Source organism: Phocoena phocoena, chromosome 15 (assembly GCF_963924675.1).
Source record: "Phocoena phocoena chromosome 15, mPhoPho1.1, whole genome shotgun sequence".
NCBI classification, from domain to species: domain Eukaryota; kingdom Metazoa; phylum Chordata; class Mammalia; order Artiodactyla; family Phocoenidae; genus Phocoena; species Phocoena phocoena.
In genome coordinates, this window is record NC_089233.1 from 37,724,311 (window position 1) to 37,748,435 (window position 24,125).

Below are 24,125 nucleotides of genomic sequence, written 5' to 3' on the forward strand. Positions count from 1 at the left end.
TTCTCCTGCAAAGTCGCTGTCCTCCACTGCCCCATGCTGCCCCTTCCTTGTCAAATGTTCGGTTTACTCATGGGCTTCTTATGTGAGGGGGGCCACGTCCCCCAGGCAGCACAGCGCCGCCTTGCCCTCTGCAGCTCTCTGTATTTGAAGCCCCCATCGCCCCACATCCTGGCTGGTGCCACAGTCTGCTGGGAAGACTGAACTAGCAAGTGATGGCATCTGCTGTCAAGGGGAATGGGCCAGTCCTCAAGCAGGACTGTGGGTTCCCACTCCCACAGGCTCCCCTCCTGGACTCCCAGGGTGTTGGCCGTCACGCCGTAGTGGTTCAGGTAGCTGCCACGTCTGCACCCAGGCTCCGGGGGCACTGCAGGTAGCTGGGTGCAGAGGGATGAGCTCTGTGGCAGGGGGGTGGGGGTGGGGGGTGGGAGACAGGCCAGGGTGGTTGGCCAGGTTCCCGACCCAGCGGGGTATGAGCAACTACAGACACTTGGAAACACCATGTTGGGTGATTGTGTGGGTCCCGATTCCACGGCAAAGTGTGATGCTTTCCCTAAACTCATTTTTCCATTTAATTAGAAAGATGAGCATGGTTTTCATAGGTCCCTTTGATGAAACACGAAACCGTGAGCAGTCTCACCATCGCACAGGTGTTCTTAGCTTCAAGGCTGCTGTTGCTTGTCCGTCTAGGACTCAATTGTAGATTCTCTCTCAGCTGGCTTTAAAAAGCATAAAAACATATGCATTGTTTCTAAGGACTTTATCAGGACCCTCCTGGGACGGTAGCTTCGGCTGCAGAGCTCTGGGTGGCAGAGCTGTCAGGTTGCTCTGAGCCCGGTTCATGGCTGCACAAACTCCCACGATGCCTCACAGGGGCGGCGAGTCATTAGCATGTTGTAAAGCACCTTTTATGGCATTTTGATTGACTGTTAGCACCAGCTGGATAAAAAATTATCAGGTGCACTAAAAGGTGTAATTACTTGATTCCGTCTGTACGTTGGATATTATTAACCTCCCTTCGTAGGAAAGCAGAACGACAGAGTTGACTTGATAAAAAGGAGTGACAGCAGCAAGTTGTCCAGTCCGTAGGAGCTGAGCAGACGCTGCCCGGGATGAGCCCGGCCCCGATTTTCTGCTGCTCGATCAGAACTGGTGACTGTCCCAGACGCTCAGACCCGCTTGTGGTTCTGTAGTCTGGCCATGCTTCACATGCCCCAGAGGACAGATTGGTCCTTTCAGAGCTCAGCCTCAGAGGGGACCCCAGGTCGTGTGGGTGGGGGTGCCCGAGCAGAAGGAAGGAAACCTCTCTGCCCGCTGATGGCCTGGTCCTCCCAGGTGCCCGGGGTGCAGTCGGTGCGGCCACTCCATCCTCGGGTGTCTGGAGAGGTGGCACCAGGCTGCCCTTCTCTGGAAGCAGCTGGAAACTGGACACATGGTGACACAAATGTTTTCACACCCGACGATAGCCAGGTGGGCCGGGGTCCAGAGGGAAACTCTCGAGCCGAGCCCTTGACTGCCTGGCTCTTCGGGGAGGCCGGGGTCCTTGCCGCGGGGAGGCAGTGATGGCCGGAGGGCTTCCTGCTGGAGGCAGCGGCCAGGGCACAGAGGGGAGGAATCTGTGCAGAGGATGCAGCTCCAAGGACAAAGCATCACTTCTGTCCAAAATGCATCCTCTGATCTAACCATGAGGAAGCATCAGACATGCCCCAACTGCGGGACGTTCTGCACAGCTTCTGACCAGCATTTCAAGTATCCAAGTCATACCTTAATTAAAGCCTAAGGAGCCGTCAGCCAGGACGTTAGTGGGAAGCTGGTGAAACCCAAGTAGGGTTGAAGTAGTAGTGACAACGTGTACAGGGTCTCCTTGTCATTTTTACAGCTTTTCTGAAGTCTAAGATTTTCTTCAAAATAAAAGGTTATAGAGAAGTAGTATGGGCAACTTTATGCACGTGAAGTGGGCAGTTAGAGGACATAGAGGTAGGTAGGTTTCTGACACTGACACAAGAGGGTCAGCACAGCTGAATCATTTTATAAACTGAGTCAGTAAACATGCAAAAGGTACCTCCCACAGAAAACTCCAGGCCCAGACGACTCCACTGATGAGATTTATCAAATATTTAAGGAAGAAGTGATAACAAATCTACACACATTCAGAAAACGGGAGAGGGGACCCTTCCCAGCTCACTCTCCTGAGGCCGGTGAAGACAAGGACATTTCAAAAAGGGAAGTTACAGAATACTGTTCTTCAAGAGCACAAACAAAAATTATCAAGGAATTATTCGCAAATGAATCCAGAGTACATAAAGTTGTCAAGTCCACGTGGGATTTTCCCCAGAATGCAAGGCTGGTAGGACATGAATAAATAGATGTAATTCACCAAGTTACCAGATATAAGGAAGAAAGAGATCAAATGATATGTTCATCTCATTCTAGGTAGAAAAAGCATTAGACAATGTTAAACACTTATTCACAATAACCAAAAAAATTCTCAGCAAACTAGAAATAGAAGGAAACTTCTTCAACCTGATAAAAGATAACTATACAGACTACCTACAGCTAACGTCATACTAAATGGTGAAAGACTGAACACTTTTCCTCTAAGACTGGGAACAGGGCAGTGGTGGCCAACCTCCTCATGGCTAGTCAACAGTGTGTTGAAGATCTTAACTTGTGCATTAAAGCAAGAAAAAGTGGTGAAGGCCCTGAAGATTGGAACAGAGGAAGTAAAATTATCTCTGTTCATCACGTATGTGGAAGATCACAAGGGCCGTAGAACTAGGGATTGAAGTTGACCAGTGTGCAGGACTCAGGGCCAGTAGTTCCATGAGCTGGCAAAAACTGTCAAAAACATGAAAGTTTAAAATATACCCCTAACATCCACAACCATAAAATACTTAGGAAGTTTTCACAGAAGTGCAACACTTGTGCTCTGAAAACCACCAAACGTCACTGAGAGGAGACTTGGGCAAGTAGGTCTTCCACGTTGTGGTCAGAAGGCTCGTTACCAGCCAAGGGTCAGTTGTCCCCAAACTGGTCGATAGATTTCGTGCAGCCCCAAACATAATCCTAGAAGGGTTTTCTTTTTAGAAATTAACGAACCGAGTCTTAGGTGTGCGTGGAAATGCGCAGGACCTAGTCTTGAATGAGAGTAAAGTTGTCGGCATCACACTGCTTGTGGGTTCAGGCCTTCCCAGAGGATGTGGCCCTTGAGGCACCAGGGGAGGTGAGAAGCCAAGAGCCGTATCGACGGGGTGGTTCAGTCTGGAAGTAGTCCCACACTGAAGTCACGGTCAAGTGACCTCTGGACAAGACAGCAAGTCAGTTCAGCTGAGAAAGAAAAGTGTCTCCCCCGCCAGTGCTGGGTATCCACACGGGCACACGGACCCCACCCCCCACCACACCACACACGACAGTCAGTTCGAGGTGGACGCAAACATAAAACCAAGACACTCCTCGCAGATAACTTAGAACGTTCACAGTCTCGGAGAGGCAAAGATTGCTTACAGCACAGAAACCATTAACCATAAGAGAAAAAAATGGGTAAACTGTACGTCAAAACAATGAAAATCTTGGGTTCTTCAAAAGACACCATGAAAAAATGGCAAGCCACAGGTTGCAGGGAGAACTCACAACACACACCTGGCAGAACCTCCGTGTGGAGTATATGAAGAACTCATGCATGTCACTAACGGACAGTTCACTCTGAAAAAGGGAGAGGTCTCGGCAGGCATGCGCGTGGCCGTCCCAGCACTTGCACGAAACACACATGGATGGACGCTGAGGTCCCACCCCCCCAAGAGGACAGAACTTAGCGGCTGACCAAACCAAATACTGGCTCACTCAAGTTGCTGTAACAAAACACCACAGCCCAGGTGGCTTAAACCACATTTATTTTCTCACAGTTCTGGAGGCTAGAAGTCCGGGGTCGGTGTTGCAGCCAATTCTGTTCCCGGCGAGGACTCTCCCTGGCTTGCAGATGCCACCCTCACACTGTGTCCTCACCTGTTGGGTCAGCTGCCCCCCCCACATGACCTCCTTGACCCTGCGTGACTCCCTTGGTCCAGACGCAGCCGCACTGGGGGTCAGGGCCTCGATATACGAATGTTGAGGGGCGCGAGCAAGAGGGACTCCCTGCGTGCTCTCCTGTGGGCGTGTAAAACAGTGCAGCCACTTGGGGAGGCAGTTTGGCATTTACTTTCTGAGTTGACCCCACGCCCACCCTGTCCCCCAGAGTTTCCACTCGATACGTAACCCAGGAGAAGTGGAAACGTGGTCACAGAGGCCTTTTACACAAACACTTGTGGCAGCATTATCCACATGCACCAAGGACTGGAAACCAACCACAGTCCACCAGCAGGAGGATGGGGGCAGCCTGGCCCAAATCCCCCAAAGGCAAACCACCCAGCCGGACAGGGACCCAGTGCTGAGCCCACAGGCATCATGTGGCTGAGAGCACTAGCCAGGAAGGGGTCCCACGTGAGTCCTTGTGAAGGTTCTGGAATCGGCGGAGCCAGCAGGCGGCCACAGACCCAGAGGCTCTGTCACATCTGGGATGTGGGGTGGCGATTGATGGGTGTGTAGGAACTCTCGGGGCAATGGGGTGAGGCTCCACGGGCATGCACATCCACACAAGCCCCTCAGCTGCAGCTTCAGGACAGGACATAAGTCATTTCCTGCAACCTAACAAGAGGTCACCCTAAGGGGAGCCTCGGGAGGTGGTCCATCAGCCCCACAAAGAGCAGAGTTGTGCACATCCATCCGAGCCGGGTTTTCCTGGGCTGAGCACCAGTTGACACAACATGCCTTCAAGCCCTGGAAAGACCATCAGCCCCGCCAGGCACTGCAGCTCGAGACAGGCTCCCAGACGCTGCTCCCTACCTGTTGCCCGAGCCAACTGCGGGCCTGGCCTGTGCGGCGTGAGTTCTCGTTATTCGTTCCCGCTGATACAGAGGTGACTTGACGGCCCCAAACTGTCGCCACACGGGCCGGGGGGGCAGGGTGGCCACCCCACGTTGGTGTGATTGGAACTGGAATTCAGGCCGTCCCACGCTGGGGCTTCACAGCTGTGCGGCAGTTCTGTGTGTTGGCATCCTGGGGCCAGACCAAAGCAACGAGGAGCTGCCAGTTCCTCACAGGAGAGGGCAGACCAGGCCCAGATGCACTCCTTCCTTTTCCGTCCTCAGAGCAAAGAGTGGAGACTCTCTCACCTGCAGGAAATGGTAGATGGTGTAGGTGTTCGAGTCACTGTGGTTAAGCCCTTTAGTTATGCTTTAAAGATAAAAGTTTTCACTTTTGGACTTCCCTGGTGGCGCACTGGTTAAGAATCCACCTGCCAATGCAGGGGACACAGGTTCGAGCCCTGGTCTGGGAAGATCCCACATGCCGCAGAGCAACTAAGCCCGTGTGCCACAACTAGTGAGCCTGTGCTCTAGAGTCCCAGAGCCACAACTACTGAAGCCCACGCACCTAGAGCCCATGCCCCACAACAAGAGAAGCAACCTCAATGAGAAGCCCTCGCGCTGCAATGAAGAGTAGCCCCCACTCGCCGCAACTAGAGAAAGCCGGCGCACAGCAACGAAGACCCAACAAGCCAAAAAATAAATAAGTAAACAAAAAACTATTTAAAAAATTTTTTTTCACTTTTATCTCAATCTGTTTTTGTAGCTGAGTTCATACTGGCCGAAGTTTTCAGCTGGAGCATATTAAACACCTGTCGTGGAAGCCAGAGCCCTTGGCTCCTGGTCCCAGTGCTTATTCCATAGGGAGTGGGCGGGGATGTTCCACACGGGCGTCCTCAATGGTTCCAGCCCGTGCTGGGCCCGAGAACTGTGCTCACTCGATGGCTGACATTCTGGGAACTGAGCCAGTATCCGTGCTACTGGGAGTTCTCATACCTGGACAACGCCAAGGGGATACCAGCTGGGTCAGTCTGACCCCCGGGAAGTCGAAGAACAAAACCTGTCTCTTTTCTGCACCTCCCTCCCTCCAGCCTGGCTCCCGGGGGTGTGTACACGTGGCCGTCAGGTGGCAGTGGCTGGCATCTCCCTCTTCCCATAGGAGCCTTGCTTGGTGTGAGGGCTGCCTCACAGGGGTGTCCTGGGCCCACGGGGCGAGTGGCAGTGAGAAGAGGCGGTGCCCGGATGTTCAGAGTCATCAAACATGGGAAGTAGGAACCTGTCCTGCTGCTAGATGTCTGGCAGTGAGGGGAACCCGTCCTGCTGCTGGATGTCTGGAGTGGGGGAACCGGTCCGGCTGCTGGATGTCTAGGTGGGTGGGGAAGGCTGTCCTGCTACTGGATGTCTGGAGCAGGGGTGGGGGACCCGTCCTGCTGCTGGATGTCTGGGGGTGGTGTGGGTAACTGTCTCCTGGACGGCTGCTTCCACTTGCATTAACTAGGCTGTTAGTGTGGCTTTTATTTTCCTGTATATTCTCTCTACAGTTCTTCCAATGTCTTTTACTACCTTTCTCCTGATACTAAATTGTTTTTATTTTATTGCTTCACATTTTGAGTTAAGAACTTAATTCCCTAAGATGACACGATACTATACATAGAGAATCCTAAAGACGCTACCAGAAAACTACTAGAGCTAATCAATGAATATGGTAAAGTAGCAGGATACAAAATTAATGCACAGAAATCTCTTGCATTCCTATACACTAATGATGAAAAACCTGAAAGAGAAATTAAGGAAACACTCCCATTTACCATTGCAACAAAAAGAATAAAATACCTAGGAATAAACCTACCTAAGGAGACAAAAGACCTGTATGCAGAAAACTGTAAGACACTGATGAAAGAAATTAAAGATGGTACAAGCAGATAGAGAGATATACCATGTTCTTGGATTGGAAGAATCAACATTGTGAAAATGACTATACTAGCCAAAGCAATCTACAGATTCAGTGCAATCCCTATCAAACGACCAATGGCATTTTTCACAGAACTAGAACAAAAAATTTCACAATTTGTATGGAAACACAAAAGACCCCGAATAGCCAAAGCAATCTTGAGAAAGAAAAACGGAGCTGGAGGAATCAGGCTCCCTGACTTCAGACTATACTACAAAGCTATGGTAATCAAGACAGTATGGTACTGGCACAAAAACAGAAATATAGATCAATGGAACAGGATAGAAAGCCCAGAGATAAACCCACACACATATGGTCACCTTATTTTTGATAAAGGAGGCAAGAATATACAATGGAGAAAAGATAGCCTCTTCAATAGTGGTGCTGGGAAAACGGGACAGCTACATGTAAAAGAATGAAATTAGAACACTCCCTAACACCATACACAAAAATAAACTCAAAATGGATTAAAGACCTAAATGTAAGGCCAGACACTATAAAACTCATAGAGGAAAACATAGGCGGAACACTGTGACATAAATCACAGCAAGATCCTTTTGACCCACCTCCTAGAGAAATGGAAATAAAAACAAAAGTAAACAAATGGAACCTAATGAAACTTAAAACCTTTTGCACAGCAAAGGAAACCATAAACAAGACGAAAAGACAACCCTCAGAATGGGAGAAAATATTTGCAAATGAAGCAACAGACAAAGGATTCATCTCCAAAATTTACAAGCAGTTCATGCAGCTCAATTAAAAAAAAAAAAAAAAAAAAAAAACCCAGTCCAAAAATGGGCAGAAGACCTAAATAGACATTTCTCCAAAGAAGATATACAGACTGCCAACAAACACATGAAAGGATGCTCAACATCACTAATCATTAGAGAAATGCAAATCAGAACTACAATGAGGTATCACCTCACGCCAGTCAGAATGGCCATCATCAAAAAGTCTACAAACAATAAATGCTGGAGAGGGTGTGGAGAAAAGGGAACCCTCTTGCACTGTTGGTGGGAATGTAAATTGATACAGCCACTATGGAGAACAGTATGGAGGTTCCTTAAAAAACTAAAAATAGAACTACCATACAACCCAGCAATCCCACTACTGGGCATATACCCTGAGAAAACCATAATTCAAGAAGAGTCATGTACCACAGTGTTCATTGCAGCTCTATTTACAATAGCCAGGACATGGAAGCAACCTAAGTGCTCATCCACAGATGAATGGGCACAGAAAATGTGGCACATATATACAATGGAATATTACTCAGCCATAAAAAGAAACAAAATTGAGTTATTTGTAGTGAGGTGGATGGACCTAGAGTCTGTCATACAGAGTGAAGTAAGTCAGAAAGAGAAAAACAAATACCGTATGCTAACATATATATATGGAATCTAAAGGAAAAAAATGGTTCTGAAGAACCTAGGGGCAGGACAGGAATAAAGATGCAGACGTAGAGAATGGACTTGAGGACATGGGGATGGGGAAGGGTAAGCTGGGACGAAGTGAGAGAGTGGCATGGACGTATATACACTACCAAACATAAAATAGATAGCTAGTGGGAAGCAGCCGCATAGCACAGGGAGATCAGCTCGGTACTTTGTGACCACCTAGAGGGGTGGGATAGGAAGGGTGGGAGGGAGATGCAAGAGGGAGGAGATATGGGGATATACGTATATGTATAGCTGATTCACTTTGTTATAAAGCAGAAACTAACACACCATAGTAAAGCAGTTATACTCCAATAAAGATGTTTTAAAAAAAGAAAACTTAATACTGTAACTTTTCATTGAGCAGAATTGCAGCTAAAATCAGCAGTTTTCATTGAGATTTGCATCTTGGCTATGGCTAGGGCAGGTCATTTTCACTTTTTTTTTTGGCTGCTCCATGCAGCTTGTGGGATTTTAGCTCCCCAGCCAGGGACTGAACCCAGGCCCTCAGCAGTAAAAGCACCAAGTCCTAACCACTGGACCACCAGGGAATTCCCTGGAGCAGGTTGTTTTTATGTGAAATGGAGGGGATGCAACATAAAAGGAGGCTCTGGAGAACCTGGGCATGAAGAGGAGCCTCTGGGCCCTCAGAGGCGGCACGAGGATGTGCTTTCCTGTCCGTACCTGGGCAACCACCATGTAACCCGCAGGCTGCAGACAGCAGCCTCAAGTCCCTTCTCGCTATTCAGAAGGGGCTCAGTTGCTAACCACCTGTGCTGCCCACAGCTCTGTGCTCACACCTGCTGCACACCCCATGGGGCCCCGATGCTCCTTGTGTGCAGACTGTCCCTGTCTTGTTAACACAAAAAAAAGCTATATCTAAGATGGAGAAAATAGAGGCCCACAGGACCTACCATTTCGGGGTCAGAATTCAGCAGGGCCAGGAGCCACAGCCATGCTGTGATTGAAGGACACCGTGAGAAAACACTGTCTTCACCTAACTGGCAGTTTTGTCTGAGATCCTGCCGTAAAGTCACCTGGAATATTATGAAAGCTTCGGGCCAATAAATTGGACAACATAAGTGAAATGGAGAAATTCCTTGACAAGTGCAGCTTACTAAAACTGAGACAGAAGGAAACAGGAAATCGAAAGGACTCCATATCTGGTAAATAAATTGAATCTGTAATCAAAAACCATTCCAGAAAGAAGGTAGGCACAGTGAAATCAAACATTTGAAATAAAACATTTGAAACACCAGTGAAATCAAACATTTAAAGAGGAAATAATAGCAATCCTACACAAACTCTTGGAAAATAGCAGAGGCAGGGACACTTCCCAAATTGTTTTCTGTGACCATCATAAGAGTGATACCAAAACCTGATGAGGACAGGACAAAAAGGAAAATAGAAACCAGCGTCCCTCACAAAGACACAGAAACCCTTAGCAAAACATTGGCAAATCAAACTCGGCAATAAAAGAGGCATGGTTTATCTCAGGAATGCAAGATTGGTTTAATATTTGAAAATCAACTAATGAAATTCACTATACAACAGAATAAAACTGAAGAATGATTTTTTTCTCCTCAACAGATGTAAAAAGTACACGATACAATGCAGTACCCACTCAAGGGCGTGTTAGATGGGGCTTCCTCAGTGGTGATAGAATGAGAGCATTCATGTGTGATTAGAAACAGGCCTGTTGTCTGTTTTTGCTGCTGCTCTTCAACACTGTATTGGAAGTCCTAGTGCAATAAAACAAGAAAAAGAAAGCCATAAAGATTCCCAAAAAAGAAATGAAACTTATTCACAGACATGGTTGTACATGTACAAAACCCAGTGGAATCTTAAAAAGCAACTACTAAAGTGAATACATTAATTTAGCAAGGTTGCAGGATACAAGGTCAATGTGAAAAATAAACTGTACATCATATACTATTACAAAGTCATTAGAGGGGACTTCCCTGGTGACGCAGTGGTTAAGAATCCACCTGCCAATGCAGGGGACACGGGTTCGAGCCCTGGTCTGGGAAGATCCCACGTGCCACAAAGCAACTAAGCCAGCATGCCACAACTACTGAGCCTGCTCTCTGGAGCCCGCGAGCCACAACTACTGAGCCCACGTGCCACAACTACTGAAGCCCGCGTGCCTAGAGCCTGCGCAGCAACGAAGAGTAGCCCCTGCTCACCACAGCTAGAGAAAGCCCGTGCACAGCAACAAAGACCCAACACAGCCATAAATAAATAAATAAATAGATATGTCGTTTTCCACCCAGGTTTATATGTAGACTCAAGGTAATTCCTGTAAAATTCCCAGTGGGCTTTTTGGGAAAAGTGACATGTTGATTCTAAAATTTACATAGAAATAAAAAGAAATTTGAAAAAGAACAAAGTTGGAGGACTTATACTTCCTGATTTTAGAGTTTAATTTAAAACTGAAGTATGGGGACTTCCCTGGTGGTCCAGTGGATAAAACTCCGTGCTCCCAATGCAGGGGGCCCTGGTTCAATCCCTGGTCAGGGAACTAGATCCCACATGCTACAACTAAGGAGCCTGCGTGCCTCAACTAAGGAGCTGGCGAGCCACAACTGAAGAGCCCACCTGCCACAAGTAAGACCTGTGCAACCAAATAAATATTAAAAATAAGTAAATAAAACTGGGCTTCCCTGGTGGTGCAGTGGTTGAGAGTCCGCCTGCCGATGCAGGGGACACGGGTTCGTGCCCTGGTCTGGGAAGATCCCACATGCCACGGAGTGGCTAGGCCCGTGAGCCATGGCCGCTGAGCCTGCGCATCCGGAGCCTGTGCTCCACAACGGGAGAGGCCACAACAGTGAGAGGCCCGCGTACCACAAAAAAATAAATAAATGAATGAATGAATGAAACTGAAGTATGGTATTGATCTAAACTGGAAAAATAGATCAGTAGAAGAGAAGAGAGTCCAGAGATAGACCCACACCTCTGCTGTCAGCTGATATTCACCCAAGGTACCAAGTCAAGTCAATGGGAAAATGAAAGTCATTTTTTTACAAATAGTACTAAAATAATTGGAAATCTGTATAGAAGAGTAAAATGAGCTTTGAGTGCTCTTTCATCTGTACCAAACTCTAATTTGAAGTAAATCATGGACCTAAACATAAAAGCAAAACCAAAAAGTTCTTAGAAGAAAACATAAAAGAATATCTCCCAGAAACAGACCCACACAGATGCAGTTGATTTATTTTCAACCAAGGCAATAAGGCAAATCAGTGGGGCAAGAAAAAATAATTTTTTTTAACAAACATAAAAGGTAGAATCATAAAATTTTTTGAAGATAGCATAGACAGTTACCTTGGGGTACACAGAGATTTCTTGGACAGGGCACAAAAAGCACTAACCATTAAAGAAAAATATTGATAAATTACACTTCACTGATATTAAATTTCTCCATCTTCAAAATACACCATTACGAAAATGAGTAGGCAAGCCCCGCCTGGGAAACACCTGCAGTGTACAAGTCCAGCTGAAATCTAACATTCGGAACCTGCAGATCACAGTAGGAAGGTGGGTGCAGGACCTGAACATACTTCACCCTCGAAGGGATGGGAACGGCGACGAGGACGTGAAAACTGTGGGGCGGCATTTTGCACCCAGGAGGGGCTGGGTGTAAAGCACTAGCAGCGCCCCAGGTCGGAGGGTCTGTGGGCCATGGGATTCCTGGTGGGAGCGTCACTTGGCTCATAGGGGGTGCGGTGGTGCAGCCTTGCTCAGCAGCTGTAGGCCGGTTTCCTGCAAGGCAAGACATGGCCCCGCCTGTGAGCCCACCTTCCGCTGCCGAGAAAGAAAACCTGTCCACACATGTCTACAGCAGCCCTGCTCATCATGACCGCAGACCTAGGCACCAGCCCAGTGTCCATCGACGGATGGGCAGCCTGTGGTGCATCCACACAAGGGACAGCGCTCAGCTGGGAGAGGGAACCAACCCCCCGAGGCAGTGATGCAGACAGACCCGAAGTCCCTGGAGGAGCACGGCCAGCCTGAGCCCAGGGCCACAGGCCACCAGCCCCTATGAGTGTGAAACCCCGGGGGCAGGCGAAGGCGGCTCCCTGGCCAGTGCATGTGGAATTGCCTGGAAAGTGGTCACGAAGAATGTTCTGTGGGATGGAAACCTGTGTCCTGTTTTGGGTGGATTCCTGATTGTGTACAATTGTCAGACACATTGAACTGGACATTTCATCTGTGTGCGTTCTGTATCATGTGAATTGTATCTCAATCCTTTGACTTAAGAATCCATGTGAGTTTGCTTTTTCACGCAAGGATCCCTGTGAGATGCAACCCCATTAAAGCCACAGACCTTGGAGATTAGGGGGTCACAGCTTACTGCAGCCCTTGGGCCTCACCCCAGAGCCCACTGTCGGGAGTGAGCCATGCCCCTTTCCATCCAGACGGCACACATTTCTGCCTGAGCTTGCTGGCAGCGATTCCAGGTGTGGTGACGGCCCTCTGTGTCAGCCTCCGAGCAACGCTGTCGCTGCTGCAGCATCTGCGCTGGGCCCACAGCTCCCGCTTCCCTCACTGGCTGGAGAAGGAGGATTCCTGGAACCCAGCGAGTCTGCACTTGGATCTGTGCACATTCCCTGGAGGCTGGAGGCCCAGGACTGCCCTGAGTGGGTGAAGCAGGTCATCTGAAGCAGTTTCCGCGTTGCTGTGTGGGGTCCCAGAGATGCTCCGGCCCCACAGTGGCAGCAGCGGCTCTGAAAGGTGAGCGAGCGAGACGAGACACCAGACCCGTTAGCAAATAAGAGCAGGAGCTCGGTAGGAAAGAGCCTTCAGGTCGGGGCCTCTCTGGGAGTCAGTTCCTACAGTAAAATCTTATTAACATAATGAAATAAACGTTGGAATGTGATTCACCCCCAAGACCAAGTCAAGCGGGTATCACTGCCACTTCCTTGACGAGCCTGCCGGGTCCTGGGATCACCACTCCAAAATGAGAGCGGTTATTCTAATTTGCTTTATTGCATTAGTGTGGGCTGCTCTGTCCTCCTTCCCATGGTGCCGTCGGCGGAGGCGTCCTGGGAACCTCTGGGGAGCGCCGTCCACGGGCTCTGACCTCTGCCCAGCTGCACGCCCCTCACATCAGCCCCCTGCCCAGTGGCTCAGCGCCCTCTTTGTGCTGTCTCTCTGCCACTTGTCTCGAACCAGCCTCGGCGGGTTCGAACCCAGCCCTGCAGTAGCTGTGAGGACCCGAGACTGTCCCCTCCACCCACTCCACAGCCCCTGCAGGTCTGGGCAGTTTTCACAAGCTCTCAGGGTTCAGGGAGGGGGCACAACAAGACCCCCCACCAACAGCATCCACGATTTCTCCCTCTCCCTGCATATTCGGCTCAGAGGTTCCCCTGTAGCTGATGCAGTGCCTGCTATCTGCGTAGATGCACTGCACTGGTAAATTCGGAGGGTTTATTTCCATCTAATCATACCCTGGAGTCTGAAAGTGTAGACACTGCCCCAGACCTGGAGAGAAGGGGCTAGGTGGAAACCCTGTGTAGTCTGGGGCCCCTTCAGATGTGGAGACAGGTCAGTCCTGAGAGACCCCAGGCCAGCCTGTGCACACTCAGGTGAGATCTGGGCGCTAAGCCATGAGCCTCACGCTGCGGTCATCCACCTGCTCACAGAGCGTGTGGGGTCCCGTGGGTCCACCTCAGCTCCCAGGGGAGATGCAGAGTGCTGCCGGGTCTGAGCAGAACCGAGGCGTCCCGACCCCCACCCCCCGTGGCTGTGAGCACGTCCCAGACCAGCAGGCCTGCTCCAGGGAGGGAACAGCCCCTCTTCCCGTACCTACAAACCCAGGTTGATGATGCTTCTCCTTTGTGGGAAAGGAGCAGGTGTAGGACTGATCACCCGTGTCTGCAGATGGAGAAAAGGATTTCCAGAGAGACAGACTCTGACGGTGAGAGAACGGGGTGCAGTGTACGTGCAAAATGGGGGCACTGCCGAGGGAGCTCTCGGTGCTGGCTCGGACCCGAGGGCTGTCTCCCCTCCCCCGGCTGCAGGCCTGGGAGCCCCCCACCCAGTTAGGTGTGATGGGACTTGTGCAGCGTCACAGAAATTGATGTTCTTTCTGTGGCAAAAGGCCTTGCTTTTCCCATTTCCAAATGGGAGATTTTAAGGAGCATGTTCTTGGACCCGTGAGCTTTAGAGAGAAGCCCCTGTGCATCCCCCGGGCACCTGCCCCCACCCGCTGCCCATAGGCCTGAGGTCTCCTCGGTCGCCCCAGAATATTCTAGCATCCTGGCACTCACCCTTTCCCCAGGGAGAGCAGAGGTTGTATGGACAGCTGGAGGTCACTCGGTGTGTTACTGGTCTGTCTGTGCCATTTTTTTGGAATTAATTTTGGGCTGAAAAAGGCTCAAAGAAGGCTTTGTTCCTTTGACACTTACTCTGGAAGAAAAAAAAATCCGTGGAAAATCTGACATCTGCATTGTAGAGAGAAATCAATAGATGGGGAGGAATATAATTATCCTCCACTCCCAAAAGAATGTTTCAGATTTTTAAGTGTCTCATACCAGCTTAGAATTTGAATGACATTTTAATTATTTTGTTTTTTTTCTTCTTTGCCTGGTTTGAATCTCCAAAGAGTGCCTCTTGGATTCCAAGGGATGTAGGGAGCAGAGCCTGCACTCACGGGGAGTGAAGTGTGACAGTGGCTGTGTTTTCCTGCCGAACGAGCAGGCACGTTGCCACAGAAACCAGCGGTTCATCCGCGCCGGCAGGACACGATAGGCTTTCTGAAGTGCTGTTTCTGTACAGATGCGACCGTGTATGGCAGAGTTCACACTGGAAGTTGTCTCCGGCACTTCTGTGATCTAAGCAAACCCAGTTTCCGAGACTTGACTAACCGCTTCTCAAAGTGACTAGTTCTGTGAGTCTATAGACAGAGCAGGCGGGTCCTCGGAGCGCGGCTCCACGTCCGCTACACAAGCTCCCCTGACATGGGATCGGCCCCACTGCAGGGCGCCAGGCCCCAGAGAGGTGGGTGCGAAACAGCCACTGGGTGTGAACGGCACCCAGGACAGCTGAGTATCGTGGCCTCTGTGGGACATATTTGTAAACTCTCTGCTGGGCCGCACAGCTAGCTCATGCCTGGCCCATGTGCTCGGCCAGGACACGGTCACTCAGTCTCACTGTGGAAGCTGCCAGCATGGCCGCCACGTGGGCTCTAGCTTCCCTGTTGTTTCTTGTCCCTGCTCCTTTGGGTGTTGCTGCATCTGTGCCACCCACAGGGGCCCAGGCCAGGTGTCAGCTGCCCCCTCGGCCCATCCTGTGGGCTCCACGGTCCAGGCAAGTCCAGGGTGGGCAGTCTTACACCCTGGGCAGCCATCCTGCCTTGCTGGCAGCGTGGCCGTCAGAGGACCTGTCGACTCACACTGTCCTGCCCCGGGCTTAGAGCCCTCAACTGCCCCAAAGTCAGTTTTATGTGCGAGTCTGGCTGGGCTGCCACCCCAGGTATTCAACCAAACCCCAGTTCGACGTGGCTGCCAGGCTGTTTTGCAGACGTGATTGAAGTCCACGGTGGGTTGGCTCCAGTGAGGAAGGGTGCCCGGGACAGGCTGGGCAGGTGCGAGGATGGGCTGAGGAGACTCGCCCCCGAGCAGCTGCAGCTGCAAAGACCACCAGCCAAGAGAGCCAGGCCGCCATCCAGGCTGCTTTCTTGGCGACACAGTTTCTCACCTTCCAGACCAGCTGTCATGTGAGACAGACGTTAGGGCTGAATCTGTGCATCCAGCAACAGCTTTACTCCCGTTGGTGAGCAGTTTGCTTCTGACCGTGAAGGGATCGCGTGGAGCTGTGATTCCCAAGGGCAAGTGAACGGGGGAGTGCGGCAGGCAGTGAGCTGACTGTCCTCCTGGCCACTGTGGACCGGCCATGCTGGCCGCTGCCCGGCAGGGAGACTGGCAGGGCTGCAGACAAGCCCGCCCACAGGCTTCACAGCGGAGGCCCTCTCTCCACAGCCACTGTCCCGGTGGACTGGGCAGCACAGGAGTTCCCTGGAGCCCCTCCCGAGCCTGAGCACCGGGGTCTCCCACGTGCTGTGGCCTGAGCACTGGGGTCTCCCATGTGCTGTGGCCTGAGTACCGGGTTCTCCCTTGTACTGTGGCCTAAGCACAGGGTCTCCTGCATGCTGTGGTGGGTGGATATTCTCACCGAGGCCACCAGAGCTCCTGAATCGTCATCACCTTAGCAGTTGGGACATCGTCCCTCCCACGTCTTCCTTGGCGTCTAAGTCAGGTTATGCTCATATGCTTTGCGAATTTGCCCTTTTCTAAAGCCTCACAGGTGCATTACTATGGTGATGCTCAGAGTCTAAAAACTGGGTTTTAAAGAAACACAGGAGGAACTGATTTTATAAAAAGGAAAGAGTGGGATTTCCCTGGTGGCGCAGTGATTAAGAATCCGCCTGCCAATGCAGGGAGACACGGGTTCGAGCCCTGGTCCAGGAAGATCCCACATGCCACAGAGCAACTAAGCCCGTGCACCACAGCTACTGAGCCTGCGCTCTAGAGCCCGCAAGCCACAGCTACTGAGCCCACATGCCACAACTACTGAAGCCCACGCACCTAGAGCCTGTTCTCCGCAACAAGAGAAGCCGCTACAATGAGAAGCCCGCGCACCACAATGAAGAGTAGCCCCTGCTCGCCACAACTAGAGAAAGCCCGCTCGCAGCAACAAAGGCCCAACACAGCCAAAAATAAATAATCAATTTATTTTTAAAGCGTTTCTTTTTCCCTGTGTTTGCTACTTTTAGTCCTCAGAAACCCTAAACATGTCTTTCCTGGACTTTGTTCAGATTTTCCCTTTCATGTCGCTTCAGGCATCACATGAGGTCTGTCACTCCCGCAGGTCCATCCGGAGGTGGCTCACATTCCTCTCTGTCTCCTTGGCAGGGCCTGATCAAGATCCGGGGGGACCAGTGCTGGCGGGACCTCACCTGCATGGACTTCCACTACGAGGTGAGCGGCGCGGCTGTGCGGCCATGTGGGGGCACAGGTGCAGGCTGGGATCGTTTCCCTGTGAATCACCCCGAGGGTGTTTGGCGGCGTGGTGTCAGCTCATCCACATTTGCCCCGCGTGCCTGTCACTACCTGTTTTCCTCACGTGGGGCCCTGCATTCCTGCTGGGTCTGGGGCGCCACCTGTCAAGCAGGATGTCTTCCTCGTTTCCTTCCCCGGGGCAGCGGGCAGCAGTCTCCTCCCTCCTGGGATCCCACTTGGGCTCCTGGAGAGGCCCTGCGGGAAGGAGGGCCCCTTGCAGACACTTCTCTCCTGCCTGTGTCCTGAACCCACCGGGAGCCGGAGCGAGGAGGCCAACGCTGCACCCCGACAACTGCCTCAGCCACCCCGTCACATCAGCACCAGGGAGCCCTGCCCCTTGCCTGCCTCATCCACTTGCCTGTGTCGGCCACTTCTGGGTCAAGGGTAGAGGTCTGGGGACTCAGCCCAGCAGAAATCCCAGGAGGGGCAAAACAAGGGCCAAAGGTCTCATGGGCAGGAGACCCCACCCATCCCTGGCCACTGGGGTCCCAACCCACTGGTGCCTGGCTCTCCCGCCTGGGCGTCTCCAGGACTGGGGGTCGGTGGGGGGGCAGGGGAACGAACAGGAGAGCCTTCAGGAGTGCTTCAGCTCTGAGTCTGCGTTCCCTGCTGGCTGCCAGCCAGGCCCTCTCAGCCCCAGGGGAGCGAAGAAGGTCCCCCGGTGGGTGGGGAACCTCAGCTGGTCTGTGAAGGGGTGGGAACAGAGAAGGAAGGTCTAGCTGGCTCGCCTCCCACCTGGAACGGCTGGTGGGCATGCAGTGGATGCAGTGGGCACACATCCCGCCTGCCTCTGGTGGGGGGGGGCAGTGCAGGGGATCCCAGGCTCCCCTTTCCCTCTGTCTGGTGGGTGTAACCTATGTTGATGAGAGGCAACGTCGGGGGCGGGCGGGGGTGGCTCCCCTTGAGGCCTCGCTCCCCCCAGCTGCCTGTGGCTGTAGGTAACGTGGGGCCTTCAGCCCTGAAGAGCGTGCAGGGTCACATGTCCCTCTGCTGCCCGAGGCTGGGCCGCCTCCTGAGCTGGGTCCTGAGATGTGGCAGAGGGGCTGCTCCTGTGCTCAGTCACTGTTCCCAGTGCTGCCCACCGTGTGGCCCGTCCACAGCACGCACCTGTCCAGGGGCCACGGCGCCTTCTGGCAGCCTCGCTCTCACGTGCACACATCCACATACACTCGCATACACATGCGTGTACACACCGTATCCAGGAGACGCTCTGTCGTTTAAAAAAGCTGAAACATTTGGAACTGATTTGATGCTGCCTTTTTGTGTTGTTAGTGAAATTGCTGCTAACCACCAGAATATCTCCAGTTTTGGGACTATGGTGGTTTCATTCCACTCAGGCGTTAACCGTCATGTGGTGAATCTGGCGTCAGGAAACGCAGGCCTTTGAGCAGAAAGGGCCCCAACAGTTCTGCTCCCCCAACCCCGTGTCTCCCCAGGGTCCTGCCCCCACTGAGCCCCCAACCCCCCAGCCCTGCACACCCTTCCCCAAAGGGGCTGCCTCTCTGTGTCTGATCCGCCCTCCACGTTCACAAGGTGGGAACCTCTGCAGCCAAGACAGAGTGAGAAAACAGTTAAACGCAGTTTTATGAGCCAGGCCAGCAGGGATGCGGGGCAGGGAGACAGCAACGCCCAGACCAGGTTTCTAACACCCGTCTCCACCTAGAGGGACCAGGCTCCTGGAGAAGCGGCTGCCCCCAGGCTGGAGCAGGAAGGGGCTCAGGTGACCCTGAGCATCTTTAGAGCCGGATAACAGGGAGACGCTCAGGGTGGTTACAGCCCAGCGAGTACGACAGCTCACGTGTCCACACCCACGTGGGTGCGAGTGGAAAGGAGCGACCCTGTCCTCACAGTAGACGCGGCGCCCTTCACGGACTCACTCTCCACAGACGGCAGAGGCACAGTTAGCCTTATGGTGGGTGCTGCGGGTCCACCGGGTCTGGGGCTGCCGCGCCCTGGTGTCCCACCCCAGCCAGCTCAGCATGGAGGGCCACCTGCACACAGTACCCATCACTGATGCTGGATGTCCACACGGGGGCCACCCCAACCCCACACAGTGTCAGCACAGCTGGCCTTTTGAGCATGGACGGCCACATGAGCGGGGAGGACAGGGCCTGTGGTTGGAGGCGCAGGGCCCATCAGCTGGGCCCTAGGCGGCCAGCACCACGGCTGAGTCAACACGTGGGCCTCGGGGACCTGCTGTGCCCTCCCACCCCGCACACATGTGGAGGCTGTTCCCAGGAACACACACGTGGGGCCAGGACCTGCTCCCCCAGCCTCCACTGTCCTCCAAGAGGAAATCCACCATGTGTGAGCGTCCCACGGTCCTGCCTCTGCACCTGTGCCCTGTCCCCTCGCGGGGGGCTTGCCGGTGCCCATGCTGCTCAGGGCTCTGACCACAGACTCTTCCCCAGCATCTGAGCTCCTGCGTTACCAGGGCCCTCAGGGTCCCCTTGAAGGGGTCAGTGTCAGAATTACAGGAAGCCAGGCGAATAGAGAAGGTCGGGACCCATGGCCCCCCACCATTCCCCATCCTGGTGACATGTGAGCTGCTGGAGGGTGGGCCACGCCGCTGGTCTTCCCCGCACCTCTCCCGGCCAGGGTGGCCCCATGCACCCCCCTTCCCCAAAAGGCCACCAGCGGGCACCACAGAGCAGGGCCAGGGAGGGCAGGTCCCCACCTCCAGGCACAGCTCATGGGCCTCCTTTCACCCCACAGACGCAGCCGGTGCCCAACCCCGTGGCCTACTTCTTGCACCACTCCCCATGGTGGTTCCACCGCTTCGAGACCCTCAGCAACCACTTCCTGGAGCTCGTGGTGCCCTTCTTCGTCTTCCTCGGACGGCAGATGTGCATCCTCCATGGGGCCCTACAGATCCTGTTCCAGGTGAGCAGCCGCTTGTCAGTTCCCAAGGAAAACCTGAAATTTTCATGTCCTGTTCACCTCGTTTATGGAGGTTTGACCTACAGCGTATTCGTTGCTCTGCTAGTTTTGCCTCCATCTTTCTGTTCCTCGGTGTCCGGGGGCCCGTGTGCTGTGCCGCCCCAGATGATGGGTGCAGCAGCAGCAGGAGTGGGGCATCCCACACCTGGGGGAGCCACCTGTGGCTTGCTTGGTTGGTTGTTTATTGTGGCCATATCTACCAAGTTCTCTTGTTTCTTCTTTGCTAGGAAGTTCTATGGGTTTTGTTTGGGGTATTTTTAGTCATGAATGGGTGTTAGAGTTTAGCAAATGGTTTTTTCTCCACCAGTTGTGAGAAGATCACTTTTTTGCCCTTAATTTGTTAGCGTGAATTACATTACCACTGCTAAAATGGAACCAATTTTACCTTGCTAGGATAAATCAACTCAGTCGTGCTGTGTATATTGTAACATGTTAGTGGGTATAATTTGGTACCATTTTGTTTGGGTTTTTCGTGTTGTCAGTGAGTGAAGTTTGTGGTTTTCCATCCACACTGGCCTTGTCTGATTCTACTCCAGGTTTTACTCTCACCCTCGTAGACAAGACAGAGTTGGTTCTCCTACATCACTGCCTGGCCCAGGGGGAGGGGGGGTGGTCTTTGTAGCCACTGACAACCCTTTTGTGGCTGCCAGACAGGCAGGGTCTCTGTTTTTTTCTGGAGGCAGTTGTGTTTTGTTTTGTTTAATATTTATTTATTTGTTTATTTTGGCTGTACCAGGTCTTAGTTGCAGCATGCGGGATCTTTTAGTTGTGGCATGCAGGCTTCTAAGTCGCGGCATGCAGACTTCTTAGTTGTGGCTTGCGGACTCTTAGTTGTGGCATGCGGACTCTTAGTTGTGGCACGCGGACTTCTTAGTTGCGGCTTGCAGACTCTTAGTTGCGGCTTGTGGACTCTTAGTTGTGGCTTGCAGACTTAGTTGCGGCATGCATGCAGGATCTAGTTCCCCGACCAGGGATCGAACCCGGGCCCCATGCATTGGGAGTGCAGAGTCTTACCCACTGGACCACCAGAGAAGTCCCTGGAGGCAATTTTAATGGCAGACATTTTCCTGGGAATTTGTCCATTTCATCAGTTTTCAAATGTGTTGGCCAAGGATCAAGTCATAGTAATCTCCTGTTTTGCAGAGTCTGGATTTGTGTCCTGTTCTTCGGTGTTGCCTCTGTGACAGCACGGAGCAGGATTCTTTTTCCAAAGAGGCTCATGCTCTTTAAGTATCACGTATCTCAGCTGGTACATTTGCATTTTATTTCCACATCTTTGTGTATTCTTTTTGCCCTTTTTAAAAAGCTTTCTTTTGAGGTTTTTCTCGTTCCATTATTCCCCCTTTCCTAATTAGCAAGTTATACACTCTGTTTCTTTCAGGCAAGTACACAGTTAACTAACTGAAAGTCTAAATTTAATCCCCGTCCTTGCCGCCCTTATGGCCCTGTGGCCTCGAAATGCTTTGTCTCTCCCTACCTGCTCACCTGCTTTTTTTCTTTTGCGGTACGCGGGCCTCTCACTGTTGTGGCCTCTCCCGTTGCGGAGCACAGGCTCTGGACGCGCAGGCTCAGCGGCCATGGCTCACGGGCCCAGCCGCTCCGTGGCATGTGGGATCTTCCTGGACCGGGGCACGAACCCATGTCTCCTGCAACGGCAGGCGGACTCTCAACCACTGCGCCACCAGAGAAGTCCTGCTCACCTGCTTTTGCTGCCAGTATTTTAAGTTGTATTTTGTTTTGTTTTTAATTAATAGACTTTTAAAGAACAATTTTAGATTCACAGAAAAACTGAGCAGAGAGAGTATAGAGTTCCCATATCCACCCACCCCCACAGTTTCCCCATCAGGAACATCTTGCATTAGTTAGTGTGATACATTTATTACAACTAAGGAACCAATATTGATACTTTATTGTTAACTAAAGTCCACAGCTTACACTGGGGTTCACTCTTGGTGTTGTGCATTCTATGGGTTTGGACAAATGTAAAATGACATGTATCCATCATAATATCATACTCATTTCACTACCCTAAAAATCCTCTGTGCTCCCTGGATTCATCCTTTTCCCGCCCCTAACCCCTGGCAACCACTGATCCTTTCACTGTCTCCATAGTTTTGCCTTTTCCAGAACGTCATATAGTTGGAATCATCCAGGATATAGCCTTTTCAGACTGGCCTTTTTCCTTAGTAATATGCATTTGAGGTTCCTCGTGTCGTTCCGTGGGTTGAGAGCGCGTTTTTTATTGCTGAATGATATTCCACTGTCTGGATGCACCACAGTTTATCCGTAAACTATCCGGACTTGGCTGGAGGGCAAAATCCTGGCTGGTGGGTGACCCTTGCTCCCAACAGTCTCCAGTGAGGGACACCCCCAGGAGGCCAGGAGTGCTCTGCACTGTCCCTTCCCTGTGCATACTTAAGCCCAGTGGCTCCATCATCCTGAGCTGCAGGAGGAGGCTCCAAACAGAGGCTCAAGCATCCTTGTGAGTGTCCACCAGCATGGACACTGCCTCATGCTGGACCTTCCTCCGTTGTCAAAGGATGCCCAGCCATAGGCTCCCACCTTCCTCTGCTGATGGAGAACATGGGTCCAGTCCCCAAGGCAACTTGGAGGACCTGCCTGGCACACAGTCTCAGCAGGAATCTGGGTCTGCTTCGGCTGTGTGGTCACCACGGTAACCAAGAATCACTCTCAAGGCTGCAGTGTGTTAATTAGTTGCTGCTTCAGCCACTTTTACAAGCCTGGGACCACTGGGACCCTTTCAGGGCTGTAAACTCTACTGAGCCTATAGGGACCCTCCAGACATCCCTCAGGCTGTACTGACCACCTACCACTTTCTGTCCAAATAATCTGAAGCCCACCTTTGGCAAGCAGTGAAGAAAAGCAAATTGTCATATCACTTAAAAAACACATTTGAAGGAAGTTTGATTTACTAGTGCAGGTGAAAGGGTTCAGCTACTTGAAAATAGGATTTGGGAAGATATTTACATTGACCTTTGACCCAGCAGCGTCGAAATGTTCTTGTTTATTCACTTGGCATGAGTCTTGCGGTGCTTCAGGGTGAGGACCCGCTAACTGGACCCAGCCCAGCTGAGTCTGTGTCCCAGCCTGGTGCACCGGCGCCTCCACCATGGGGGACTGTGCAGACCGGGGGCGGGTGGGGGGGACTCAGGTATAGATGGCTCCTAGCAGCTCAGGCCACATGACTGAGTCTCCACCTGATTCTGGGTCTGGTGCCCAGGTGGACAGCGGTGGCACAGGGACACTGGGTGGGGTATGGCCAGAACAGGACCTTGAAAGGCCTTGCTGCCAACCTGCGGCCCTGGACGTTATTCCCAAAGGCAGGCCATGCACTCGCCTTCTGTCCCCCAAGGCCTTGGGAGCCTCAGTGCAGGTGTGTCCCGAGCATCATCCTCCCCCACCCACACCATGCCCAGGACAAGGTGGGACATGGCCCAGGGCTGTGGCTCTTCTCTGAGGCCTGGTCTGATGCCCCCCAGGGGCCGGGCCTCAGCTGTCCAGAGCAAAGAAGACAAATGGCCCCCTGGCCCAGCTGCACGTGTCCAGCCTCGCAGGCAGCGTGGGGCGTGCAGGGCAGTCTCATGGGGGCGCATGGCCCTCTGCAGGCCACAGCGCTGGCCACCCCTGGACTTGAACGTTGCTCCCGTCTCTGCGCCCGCGATCCCGAGGGTCCCTGGTTCTGTTTGTTTCCGTTCGTTCCCCGGGAGAGGGTTGAGGATGTGAGCACACACGCACCTCCTCCCACGCTCAGTTTGCACAGCTGTTCCGGAAGGTTCTGCAAGGCCTCCAGAGACAGCCTGTTGTCTACTTGGAGAGGCGC

The 24,125-nt window shown here is 52.2% G+C and overlaps 1 protein-coding gene across 1 annotated transcript in view; it reads left to right on the forward strand.

The window, feature by feature from the left end:
- LMF1 (lipase maturation factor 1) overlaps positions 1–24,125 on the forward strand; it is a 92,984-nt gene that overhangs the window by 57,860 nt on the left and 10,999 nt on the right. The window contains exons 5-6 of the mRNA XM_065892306.1: positions 17,198–17,263; positions 20,060–20,227. Of these exons, the coding sequence (XP_065748378.1) occupies positions 17,198–17,263; positions 20,060–20,227 (234 nt within the window). The remainder of the gene's footprint in view (positions 1–17,197; positions 17,264–20,059; positions 20,228–24,125) is intronic.